This window comes from Sciurus carolinensis, chromosome 6 (genome assembly GCF_902686445.1).
Source record: "Sciurus carolinensis chromosome 6, mSciCar1.2, whole genome shotgun sequence".
Lineage (NCBI taxonomy): Eukaryota > Metazoa > Chordata > Mammalia > Rodentia > Sciuridae > Sciurus > Sciurus carolinensis.
The window spans coordinates 9326194-9339721 of NC_062218.1; the positions used below are offsets into that span (position 1 = coordinate 9326194).

Genomic DNA, 13528 nt, shown 5'->3' on the forward strand with positions numbered 1-13528 from the left:
AGGAGGGCATTTGGGATGCAGTCATTCAGGTAACACTGCATGCATGTCATGAAGGGCTTGGAAGAAATTTAGAAATGGAGCTGATTTCCCTGAACAGAGGAAAATAGGGAGGAGGCCAGGATGTGTGAGTCAGGGGGGCTCATATTCCCATGAGTAGCAGCAGGCACCCCACGGGGGCTGCTCCAGTTTCTGTATAGTAACTCCCTGCAGATGTGTATGTACTTCCTTCTCAAGCAGAGCGGTGGCAGGTACAAATGTGTGTGGTGAAGGGCAGGCTTGTGGGAGACGGGACCCCCGACCGCCAGGCAGACAGAATGATGGGCGGACTCGGCTGTTCCAAAGAGGACGTGGCACCAGCTACTAACATCAGTCTATTTCCAAACAGAACCTCATTTTTTTTTGTTTCCTTCCTAAGCTCTTTTTAGATCGTTTATGTCATTATTTTTATCTGGTTCTCAAAATGTTTAACCTCTAAAGTTTGATAGATACAATGAAATTAGCACCTTTCAGACCAATACAAAGTGAGTTATTTATTGCTCCAACCACTGTCATCTGTGATCAATACCCACCCACAAACTGTCCAGCACGATGCATCAGAATATTTCCAAATTACAGCCAGTGTCCAGATATGACCACTGATACCATGATTGCTCTAAGTGGAATTAGATTTTAGTTATAAATCCCACCTACAACTCTGACTTCTTGAGCATGCCTCAGAGCTTATTTTATCCTCTCTCACATTAGGGAATATATGCCATACCAGACACCAAACACACGTCACATGGAGAAGTAATTGTTAAAAAAGATAAGGAAAGGTTGGGGGTGTAGCTCAGCCCAGCAAGTGTGAAGCCTGGGTTAAATCCCCAGCACAGAAGGAAAAGAAAGAAAAAGAAAAAGAAAGAAAGAAAGAAAGAAGGAAGGAAGGAAGGAAGGAAGGAAGGAAGGAAGGAAGGAAGGAAGAAAACTGTGTTAAAGTGATAATAAGTTGCTAAGTGAATTGGAGGAATCTATTCTAAAACAGAACAGGTTCTTAAATATAGTCAGGGTTTCCCTTTTCCAATGAACTTTCAACACTTGATCTTACCATAACCAAAAATTAGATTACATGATAAAATGACACAATGAAAATGAAAGTGGGTCTATTCCTAGAGAAGTATTTTGAAATGATGAGGGTTGCCCTGATGTATAAGTTTCAAGAACAATCAGATTAGATTAATAAACATCACCTTCACAATCAGAAAATCTGCTTTATGGCTCTAGTCAATTTCTTAAGTATTAATAATTTCTCCAAATTATTACTAAGATGTCTAATTAAAACTCACATTTTAACAATTCTAAACAATGTGCTTTATGTGATGGCTAAAGTAGTCTAAAATCTAGCCAAGTGCACAAAGGTAAACAAAATTTCACCTTCTTTAAGAGCGGTGATAGGGCTGGGGCTGTAGTTCAGTGGTAGAGCACTTGCCTAGCATGTGGGTTTGATCCTCAGCATCATAAAATAAATGAATAAAATAAAGGTATTGTGTCCATCTGTAACTAAAAATATTAAAAAAAAAAAAAAAAAGAGTTGTGATAACCTGGCCAGAAAACCAAGGGCAAAAGGAGAAAACTAAGCACACCTGACATTTTCTCAAAGTGGATTTCTTTTTTTTTTTGGTTCAGGAAACTAAATATTAATGTTCAATCTTGCTGAAAATGGTTTTCAGACAAAAGCCCTCATCTATACCAAAGTATTCATTATTAATACATTATACACAATGGTTGACAGGAAAGGAGGACAGAGTGCAGAGACCAGGAAACGACGCAGAGGTCTAGAGAACACAGTGTTATTGTTGTGTGCATGTGTGTGCGTGCGTGTGTAAGAGGAACAGAGATGGAACAATAGAGTGCCCTCACACTCTCTCAAAGGCTCCTCAGTTAAGAGAACGCATAACGTGACCGAGGGAGTTCAGGACAAGCACTGCCGAAGAGCAGACTCCAAACTGAAGACGAGAAGCGGGATCACAGTGTGAACACAGGTGTGAAATTCCATCAAAAGGAAGCAGGAAGGCAACGACGACTCGGGATGGGAAGGAAGAAAGGGTGGAGCAGAGTTTCAGGAAGTTACTAGGTTCCTGTCTGTCTTGTACTTGACCTTTTCCAGGGCAATGCCATCAACTCATGTGCAGCTTTGCTTCGAGTTAGGGAACTGAGTTCCTGTTCCAGCCTCAGACAGTCCTCGGCACTGAATGAGGTAGCAGAGCTCTCCAGGTGCAGTGCCAAAACTGTCCAGACAACCATGTGGCTCCATCGAATCACCACTTGATTGAAATGCAGGAGAAGCATCAAATATCCAGATCAGAGAACACGCTAAACAAACGAGGCAAAGCGACCACCATCGCCACTGCTGAACTCAATGCTATCAGACAAAGGGACTGCACCAAGGGCCACGGGCACAAGGTCCTTTCCTGACCAGTTGCTCCTGGGTGACCGTGTGGACCCATATATCCTCCAAGAGCCGAGCAGAGGGTAAATGTCACTCTCACTTTACAGATGGGAAACTGAGGCACAGAGAGATGAAATCACAAGGCGAGGTTTGGCTGAGACCTGATAGGACAGGAACTCAACCCTGTGGTCAGCCTGTCTCCAGATTCTCTGCTTATGACCACCACGGTTGTTGGACCAGGTTTAAAACCTCAAAGATGCATGCTACTGAATTATCCCATATGGTGTGAAAACTTAGGAAAAATGATGAGAAGTCTAAAACTAAGGGAAATATCTGCTAAAGATAGAGAGGAGGTGGGATTACAATAGGAACTAATCAACAGAATATAGTATTATATTGACAAAAATTATTACAAATTGGTGTGTCAACTCATTTACAGAACTTCTCACTAAATTGAATTTACTCCAATAAACAGAAGAAATATACAGAAAAATGCCACCTAAATTTTGAATGAATGGCCCTTCAAAAGTATCACCCCAAATACACGACTGAAACTTCTTTTAGGTCTCAAGAAATAAGATAGGTGATGGAAATTTTGAAATAGAAAGTCAGAATTCAAATTGGTGCTGCTAACTTGAAACAAATGTGAGACTGATCCATGCAAGAAAATATCAATATGTCAGTGGGTGGGGGACATATACATTAAAGAATGGATTCTAAAATCATACAGAAAAAAATGTATGAGGATCAAACTGATTGCAAACCAAATATCAGTGATGTAACTATAAAATTCTTATTTTTAAAAAATCATACATAAAAAATGTTTCCATGACTTCACGGGATCATGGTTTACTTTGAGTACATGAAAAGTGATAGACCCCTAACGTATAGCAGATGTTAAATAAGTAAGCTACTATTATTAGCATTAGCATTAAAATGTTGAAACTGAAAGGACTGTACATAAGGAATGGGGGTGAATACTACAATGTTTGGGGTTCAAGCTCTCCCCTTTTTGGTGGATTTTTCAGGTTTTGGTGTGGGTTATACAAATCAGGCCTGTCCATCAATAAGGATAAATGAATACTGGTGCGCTATTGGACTTTCCTTCAATACGTGTCCCCTTAATCTCTGTACAGCTGAACAAGTCTCTTATTTGAGCTCCGCTGACCTCCTCTTGGATGACTCCATCCAATGAACCCCTCAAGGCAAACATCTGCAGGGGCCTGGGCTTCATCAGCTCTGCAAACACACCCCTCCCCACCTGCTCTGCAAACAGCCTCCTCCCCTCGGTGAGCTCTTCAACTCCATGGACAGTACCTTTGATCGCTCTGGGGATACCGAGCAGGAGATGCTTCTGCAGCTGACTTCACACCAACATCACCTATGCTGTTCATGAAATTATCTGTCTGTTTTCTGTACAGCTATACAAATAAAGCCCCAGTTCATCAAGGAAAAACAAAGAGATGTTTTAGCTGTTACAGTTGAAAGAGGAGGCGAGGCATCTTTTTTTTTTTTTAAATAAAAGGAAACATTCTGCTTTATGAATGATGGTGACAAGCATTATTTACTGAAAAGGGGAAAGAGCATGGGAAAAAAATACAAGAATCTGAGCACACAGTGAGAACCTTGTTGGGAGGAATGTAAAGTAGGGTTAGACAAAGAGGAAGAAAACATTTCTCTTTTTATATTATTTGCTTTACTTTTGTATATATTTGCAAACACAGACAAATGTGAAAGCATAGCACACATTTGTAAGTGCGATCTTGATTAATACAAAGGTGATTAAAGACAGCTCAGAAAAAACACGTCTTAAGTGACAGATATGGACTACATGCTCTTAGAGAGAGGTCAAGACCATCACAGCAGAGTTAAGAACCTCAGTACCCAGGTCAGCTTACCCTATAGCACAGCCCTCAGGAGCTGCATTGTAAGTGTCTCCCACTTTTCTGTACATGGCACAAGCTGACCCTAAACTCACTGGGAAAATAGTCAAGGGTAAACTTAACAGAATCTCTCAACTTCACATATTATCTCTGTGGGGAGAAGCATTGAAGACATGATGATTAGTCGTCATGGAAAGATTATTATTAGTGTCGATATTGTTTTCACTGCTTTTATTGAGGAAGAAGGTACTGAAAACATCAGCAAAGAGCAAACAGTCCCACAACAGTGGTTCACAAACTACGCAAGTCGTGTGAATGTATCGGAGGTGTATTTTAAGGAGAAAAAGAAATAAAATCCTCTCCTGAACAGTTTCTACAGTTTTCTTTTGTTATAATGCTTGAAGAATATAAAAGTGCATGTTCTTCATTAGGTACTCATGATATAAATTCAAAGGAAAAAAATCAACAAATGATGAACAGAAATAGGATCATTTTGATACATAGTAGTGATGACTACTATGTTATTAATGTTATAGCTATGCACAGTATAATGTAAACTGAATGGATAAAGCAAAAAAAATCATGTCTAATTCTATATACATATGCTTTTTGCACATATTTAAATGTATACTCAATGCTATATAATTTGGCCTTTAATTTACAGTGTGTGTAAAGAGAATTCTGTGATGACAATGTGGTCATCTTTCTGACATTTTCAGTTTTGAGTGTACAAGAAGGGTGCAATTGTCAATATTTAAGCAGAGCTTCCTGCTGTTCCAGCCATCGTGTAAGGAGCTTACACACACTGCCTCACTTACTGAGCACAGAAGCCCAGGTGGCAGGTACCATTACACCTATACCACCTCATCATCTCTCAGGTGAGCAGCTGGAGGACCCAGTGGGCGGAGACTGGATTCCAACTCAGTTTGACCCCAGTCTCTGCCTGTTTCTCCCCCTCTAATATACTCTGGGCACTTGACACGGGGGTGTGTTCAGTGAATATAGCTCATGCACATTGAAGAGTAATGTGTTTGGCAGAAAAGCCTAAGAAGATTACAAAAGATATACTGTGTGCCTGGTCAAGTACGATCACCTAGGCAATTCACCCCCTTTTAGTATTCCTCAGAATCTACAGTGTTATTTCAACATTGGCTTCTTCCTCAGAGGGAAACAGCAAAACTTGACTCCACTGAAAACAGAATGGACCTGGATGAAGGAACATCCTTGGATAAAATTTTCCATCAAAATGGAAATGGGGGAGTTGGGTGGGGAATGCTCATGTATTCAAGGTGGACTCTTTCTTTCACCTGGGGTGGGATAAAGGGGTCTTTCACACCTGTCACAGGACCAGAGGGGAAGGCAAGGAGAGACTGCATGGGAAGCATGAGCAGGTTTCCTAGCCAGAGAGATGCATTATTCATGGGCCTCACCCGTGTGGAGACAGAACTGGGTGCAAGAACCAGGGGCGGAAGAACAGGAGTAGCCCAGGAAAAAAAATTTGCTCCATCTTCTTAAGCACTAAATGACATAATATCAAGTACTTGACAGTATGTGGTCATAATGAAAAGACCTATTATATTCATTATGCATCCAAATGTCCACATGCTAAATAAGAAGCCCCAAAGACACTCCCGGGATGCTTAAGTGTTTGAACGAAGTATCTTAACTGGCTGAGACCCTGAAAATCAGGGATGGAGCCTGGGATCTGGCAGATGTGGGACCAGTGGTGCTGTGGTCCTTTTTATACTAGAAAACGAACATTTCCATGTCAAGTGCAACCATGACCTTGGTCTTGTTTTACTCATTTTTCTAAAGAATTTAATATTTCCAAGAATTCAAACGGTCATATTAGTAAATTCTAGCACTTTTACAGTCTTATAATTATAGAAAATATCTGGTGTTAAGGGCAGAAGTGGCTGTGGCTATGGTTTCAGGGGGTGTATCTTCTGGCAGTGTCTTGATTCTCCCTAAGTTCCACCTTACAGCGTTACATGAAGCCCCGTTCAGTGTTCAGTTGTCATCTGCTCCTAAGTTCCACCTTATAGCGTTACACGAAGCCCCATTCAGTGTTCAGTTGTCACCTGCTCTTTGGCTTTTACTCTTGTCAACGTTGCTGTGCTTACGATATAACTCAAGGGTGAGGTGAGCACCCAGGAGACTGGGGTCCACCTCCCAGGACAAAGTGAGTGCACTGGTTATGGGTCTCCAGGCTGGTCACTCAACATTATCCTCAACATCCATTTGTACAAAATTATGAGTCTCCATGTCTTTGAATTTTATCAATTAACTGTTCTGTCATCAAATACTCTGCCTTCTTTGAGCCATAAATAGACACTTTATTTATACCATCTTAAGTGAACTGATATAAGGAAGCAACTGGGCAACTGGAAGTTTTCTTTTGACAATATTTATCATTTATAATTTTCAATTGGGTGATAATGTGTCCCTGACTTTTGGATTTAAAAGGCAGGTTTTTTTTTTTTTTTTTTTTTTTTTTGGTCTTGCATATCAAACACAGAGCCTTGTGACCACTGAGTAAGTTCTCTACCACTTAGCTACACCCTATGTTACAAAACAGCAAAGACTTTATCTGAGAGGTAACAGTATCTTCTTTCTTTAACTTATTCCAATGAAAAGTACTTGACTTTATAGCCAGAAAGAACAATTGACAAATTGTTAATAATCTACATTTTTGTGAACTCAAATTACAGTTTTAATCAAAAGTCTTTTGCTACTAATATTTATATATAACTGAAGAATAAGAAGATTTTATGCAAAGGTCTTATGTAATCCCACTACAACTTCATCAAACTATTGGCTATTTTTGCAGAGAATTGAGGTTTTTCTGAAAAACACTTTCTTCACATCTCTTTTCTTTCCACGTGGTAGTACTTGTCACCCTAGGAAGATATTTGGTGGGTTTTCTCCCTGCAGCCTGCTAAAAACAATTCCTCCTTCATTACAGGCTGACAGTTGCCTCAGGGACCCTTGGTGCCACTTCTCACATAAAGTCACATTTATCCAAAATAAACTCCCAGGACTGGCATCATGGCAGATGCGGGTCGTTTTCACTCATTTGCAAAGATGTGTTCAGGGAGTATCAGAGTCAAATGTCTGTGTTGATAAAATGACTTCCAAGTTGACTGTCAAGCACATGTTTGAGTTGGAAATAGAAATTCTGGCTGTTTAGTTCCTACTTAATAGACTTTTCCCTAAGTGATGCATGAGGCCAGCACATTCCTTGTCCTGATGTCCTCCTGATTGTACATTTCTGGTTCTGACAGCCTCACCTCAGAAGAAATGTGTGTGCCATCTAAACAGACACCTTAGTTAAAATTGTGCCGCCTTCTATTTCATTGGGCAGGCAGGTAACCCTGACATTGGGTTGATGATCCTGCCAAGGCACACCAGCCAGTGCTACTGGGCTCCACAAAACCCTGCCTCTCCATCCGGGGACGGTGGTCTCCTGAGCCATCTCCCCACACCATTTATTGGTCCTATAAGAAAGGAGCAGCCCTCATATCAGGTGATGGGGCAGCTCTGAGAGCCAGCTGACCAGGGTCCACTGCTAAGACACAAGTAACCTTTTCTTCTGCCTTTAAGGAAACTAGATCCCTGGAGCCACCACAAGGCTTCTGTTCCTCACTTCCTGTCCATGGGCAGGGGTGAGCTGCTGTCTTTCTGTCTCTGCTCAGCTCTTCTGGGACCACAGAACTGTCCTCACAGCCTGCAGCCTCTGCTGGGCCGGGTGGGGGATGAACATTTCCCCTGGAAGCAGCTGCAGTGGCATGACAAGAGTTAGGACTGTGGAGGGGGCAGGAGACCCCTTCAGCCACATGCCCCCTGACAGTCTGAGCCTGTTCAGCTTCAGACCATAGAGTCGATTCCTAGGTAAATAGTGATGCCTGTCGGGATGTTTCACCATCTACAAGCTGCAGAGGAGGAAAGACGGGGAGAGGGATTCGGGCATCTCAGTCCTCACACATGGACCTACGTGTTCCTAAACACAGGTCCATGAGGTCCCTAACGTGATGATGGTAGCTTTATGGTGCAAGAAACCCCAGAGGAGCTTTCCAAGTGCCCAGAGGTAGACATAATGTCATCCTAGGTTTAAACTGTCTTCCTTAGAAAGTAGCAGGCACGGGCTGCTTCCTTACAGCAGCAGAGAACAAAGGTAGGGAGAGGCGATGGGTTGAGCATCGGGACATGCCACCTGGGACATCCCTCTTGGTGGGGTAGATTGGGGAGCTGTAGCCTGTCTCTTCAGTGTCTGAAGATGCTTTCTGGTGTTCTCTGTGTAGTCAGCTCTCGGCAAATCTTCCCGCTGCAGAACAGTCTGTTATTCACATTAGCCTTGGTGGTGTTTGGGGCCAGAGAGGCCCAGGGATGAGGTCAGCATGGGGTAGAGATGGGGAGAGAGACTAACCACAGGATCCAGAGCAATGCTCAGGAGCCCTGGCAGGTACAGAGTACAGATGCAGCACTGGACACCAGCAGGTGGCCAGTGGAGACAACTCCTGCCCATGCCCAGGCTCACCTGTGAGCAGGTGGACAGTCAGAGGACATGAGCAGGAGACCAGGGCGACTAGACCCTTCAATCTGTGTATAGCACAGTCTCATCCTGAGTCATATGTTATCCAGCACAAGAACAAAGAGACAAAGGCCCACAATGTGCTGTTCAGTGTTTTCATTAAAATTTTGCCTTTGATTTTATCTGGGAGATTCAGTTATCCTTTAAAATTTACCATCCATTACCAGTTAATTTTTCATATTCATTCTCTAAAATATGCTCAAGGAAGGAACAGATTCTAAGTTTCTTTGACTGGGCCAGAGCATCTAGTATACAACGTCTTCAACAGTTCTTCTTAATCAAATAATAGCTTTTGAATATATGCTTGTTTTCATCTGTGGAGCTGAATGTTTTTAAATGATGATATTTACAAATGCAGGGTCCACCAAGGTCAAGGTCTTAGGCAAGACTGTCTGGGAGCAAAGGTTTAAAGGCTGGCTCCACACAATCTGTGCAACCTTGGTCAAATCACTCAACATCTCAGTGCCTCCGTTTTCTGACCTATAAAGTGCACATCATAATAACAGTTCTGTTCTAGCATTGTTCTGGGGATTAGTAAATATGATCAGAGCAACTAGAACATTCCTGAAAGTAGCCGTGTATGCAGGCTTTTGCCACAGTATGAATAACATCATTCTCTCTCATGCTTGATTCTATGCACCAATCTTTAGGTGTAAGTACCCATCTTCATTCCTAAGAGTTGATCCACTGATGAGAAACCACTGGCTCTCCAGCTCCTGCCCCACTCTCCCTGAAGCACTGTCTGAAAGGCTTAAGGGATCCAACCAAAGGGACTCTAGATGATGGTCCAGAATTTGGGGGCAGAAAGGTAAGACTCACTGCCCACCTCAGTCACCAGTCCAAGTTAAGAACCAGTGTCCCTGAACACTCAGCTCTAACAGACCTCGTAAGGACCTGTCCAATTCTCCCGAGGGATGAGGCTCTCCATCCCTGGGAGCCTCTTTGAGGCCTGCCCCAGAGGTCTCCAGCACCGGGGAGTGCACAACATAGGACCGGACACGGAAAGATGATCAACTAGATGTGGGGAAGCTACCTGAGAATGTTTCCTTCAGCTATTTTATCATTATTTTTTATCTCTATTTTTGTAGTATTAATTTTTAAGTATATGTTATACTAGATAGACAAAAATATATACAGAATGGTTATAATTGTTAAGGAAAAGGACATATAAATATATGAAAGACAGTTTCTCAAACTTGCAGGCTCTGATAGAGATGGTTTCTGGCTCAGAAAATGTGAGAACATGAAATGACTCAGGTATAGCCAAGGGGCAACCCGGGCAGGTACAGAAGAAAGAGCTTGTGGCTTCATATTTAGGAGTTGAAGTGAGATGGCTTCTCCTCCTCCACCTGTTTTCTCAAAAGACCATCCAGGTGCACTGGAAATTTTCATAGTATTGCGTAAACCACCCATTTCCTTAAAATTCAAGGAAGGTCTCAAGTTCAAAGGTGGAGGCTGGCATAAGGCCTCAGACATCCGGATGTCACGACCTTGGTGGATCTCTGCCATGGTATTACTGGCAAAGCCCTGGGTCACACAGGTCTTCCCCTGGAAGCATTTGGAGGCCACTGTCCTTGCTCTCAGAGGAGGGGGAAAGAATAACACTCGTTTACTCAGAATGGCTCCCTACTGATGCCACAGAGCAGCGGTTGGCAAAGTTTCCCCGCAAAGGGCCAGAGCGTAAGTACTTTTGGTTTTGCCAGCCTTTGGTGTCCTTGCAGCCTCTCAACTCCACCCCTGTGGTGCTAGAGAGGCATAGCGCCAGGGTGGGGCTGCCATCCATGCTTTCTCATGGACACTGAAATGCAAATTCCACGCAAAAAATCTGCACGTATTACAAATCATTATTCAACTGGTGATCTTTCCCCCACCATTTAAACAGAGTAGTCATTCTTAACTCTCAAGTGCTGCTAAACCCGGGGCAGAGCTGGATCCCACTGTTTGCTGACTCCAGGCTTAGGGAAAATACTAGTTTAATTTTGTTTGTTTTTATAAAGTGTGAGCCTTACACTGTCTTCAGTGTGATATGGAGGACTTAAGTTTTCTTCATTATTGTAGTGAATTTTCATGAAACCCCCTAGAAGTTTATTAACAAGAGATAATTCTAAGAGCATATGCATAGACAACAGAGAATTAATAACTCTCTTTTGCCATCAGTTTTTATTTAAATTAGGTATTGAATGTCACTGAAATTGTTACTTTCCTTGACAAGAGTACACAGAAACAAAATTACCTTAGTTGATTATATGGAAAAATGAAATGTTCAAGTAGACCTAGCAGACTGAAGGTGAGAGAAATGTGACAGAAGAATAAATGGGTAATCTTTTTCATCTAAACCAAGATACATATTATTAACATTGGGTGGCATTTACAATGTCAGAGGCGAAATAAAGAGTGTTTTGTGTCTTTCTTCATATGATGCAGTGAAATACTGAAATGTAAATATCAATAATCAACTATAAAAGTAGCTTAGCTTGTCTTGATTTCCAAACGTGTAATTTAGTATCATAATGCAGTTTAACAAAATTGCTACACTGTAGTTAGTGGTCACCAGACATTACAATACTCTGAGGCTACACAGATCTGTTTGCCAAGCTTTGAACCAGATCACCAGCTGTCCTGCGCCTCAGTCCCTGCCAGCACTCATGTGATCAGAGGAAAGGAGGGAGTTACTGTTCTGCAGACCAGCAACATCCTCTTTTCTGTTTACCTGGCTATGTGAGACTCTAAAATAAGTGCAATTCTCAAGAGGTTTTCAATTTTATTGACTTCATAGTTAATGCAAGTGTCCTCTAGCACGGTAATCATGACATTAGATCAATTATTTTCCAAATAGGCACATATCCTGGACAACCCTGTCTTTCTTCATGTGGCCTTGACTTTGTACAATTCAAAACAGATTGAATCCAGGGGAGCTATAGAGATGATTGAATCATATGCAATTGACAGCATCAGACCTTTAAACAATAATTTCATATGATTCAACCTATTAGTGTGTATGAAACAAATTCCAAGTGTGCCTTCCAAAATATGCTACATTTTTAGTAAATATTTTCCCCCAAGCTTGCCAAATAAGTAGATGACACCATTAAAAAACACTTATGATCATCAGGCATTTGCATTTTATGTTCTGTGTAATGGCTGTGTTTTCTTGGAGTACTTATATTCATTAGGTAAATTAATAAGGAGGTATGAAACATCAGTATTGCTTCCTTCAATTTTCCTGTTTGACAAATTAGGCTTCTAATCCCCATTGTACTTCCGTCATTCATAGTATACACAGTTGGCTAAATTGAAGTCACACTCTGTTTATACCATCATCATCTCAGACATGCTGGTAGAAGCAGGTGGCCATGCTGGTGGGAAGCGGGTACCCAGACACGTGGGCATACACACATGCACACCTTTGATTTAGGGGCAATATTTAAGCTCCCAAGGAAGCCCACCCCCTGTCAATTGGCAGCAGGGTCCTGAATACACACCTGTGCTCGTGCGGTAGGTGCCGGTGTGTGCTGGCGGCAGAGGATCCCCCTGGCTCTGGCTGAGACTCCTCATAGGGGGCTTCTGATAGACACGGTCTTCATAGATGGGGTCTATGTGGTGTTCTGGGGACTGCAGGGCCCGCAGCTCAGGGCCCAGGTGTCCATGCTGGCTGCTGTACGAGGCTCGGGACCCAGCTGAAATAAATTAACAAGGCACATTAAAGCTCAGCCAATATTCACAGTGTTTTATCCAAGAATATCTGAATTTGGGGGGAGACAGAATGATTGAAATGTGCAGAAAATCAAACGAATACCATAAAATGGCAGCAACCCATCAAGCTGATCAGCTTATCATGTCATCCAGCAGCCTTGCTTTGCTCCCAAAGCTGATCACTGTGAGGATGATAATGCTTCTGAGATAAATCCACACTGAACCCAACTGGGGAAACATCATTTTTCTTACAGCCTGATGAATGTAACTGGCTTCTTCACCAAAGGAATCAGGCAGGCAGTGGATTCTAAAAACCTCTTATTACCCAGAGTCCTCGTATCCTAAATTGTACAACAGAAATTATGGTAAATGAAGAGCAAGTGAATGAGCCACAAGGACAAAACCATCTTGATTCCTGACAAGCAGACAGGCATGTGTTCCATCAGTAGTGTTTCCCTGGACAACAGAGGAGTCAAAACATTTGAGGGACAGCCACCTGAAACCCTAAGAGAAGTAGACATTAAAGAAAAAGTTTTCTGAGTTACATTTTCTTTTACTCTGATTCTCCAAACCTGAAGCGTTTGCATTTAGCGGACCTCCCTAAGATAAAAGGTACAAATGGATGTCACTAACTGGTTTATTTAAAAATTGAGGCCACAAATCATTTGGTTTCTAGCATCTGTGAGTCCTTATTTGGGACACTTCATTGCATGGTCTGAGGAAAGGCTGCTTTGAAGCAGGGAACCTGTGGATGTTTCTTGAAGAAGGAGACCTCTGCACACCAGAACACGTGTTCGCATGAGGGCCAGGTGCTGAGCTGGAAGATGCTGAGAGCCAATGTTAGAGGAGAAATGTCAGGGGACCTGGGGCCTGGGATGGACTTGGGCAGCATGGAGAGGTGTGGTCTACCATGATGACCAGAGAACATAGACAAGA

At 42.3% G+C, this 13528-nt stretch overlaps 1 protein-coding gene across 4 annotated transcripts in view; it reads right to left on the reverse strand.

Annotated features, from left to right (window-relative positions):
- Nucleotides 1-13528, reverse strand: part of Ctnnd2 (catenin delta 2) — an 856033-nt gene that overhangs the window by 341638 nt on the left and 500867 nt on the right. For all 4 annotated transcript variants that reach the window (XM_047555397.1, XM_047555396.1, XM_047555400.1 and 1 more), the window contains one exon: nucleotides 12382-12576. In XM_047555397.1, coding sequence (XP_047411353.1) covers nucleotides 12382-12576 — 195 coding nt within the window. The remainder of the gene's footprint in view (nucleotides 1-12381; nucleotides 12577-13528) is intronic.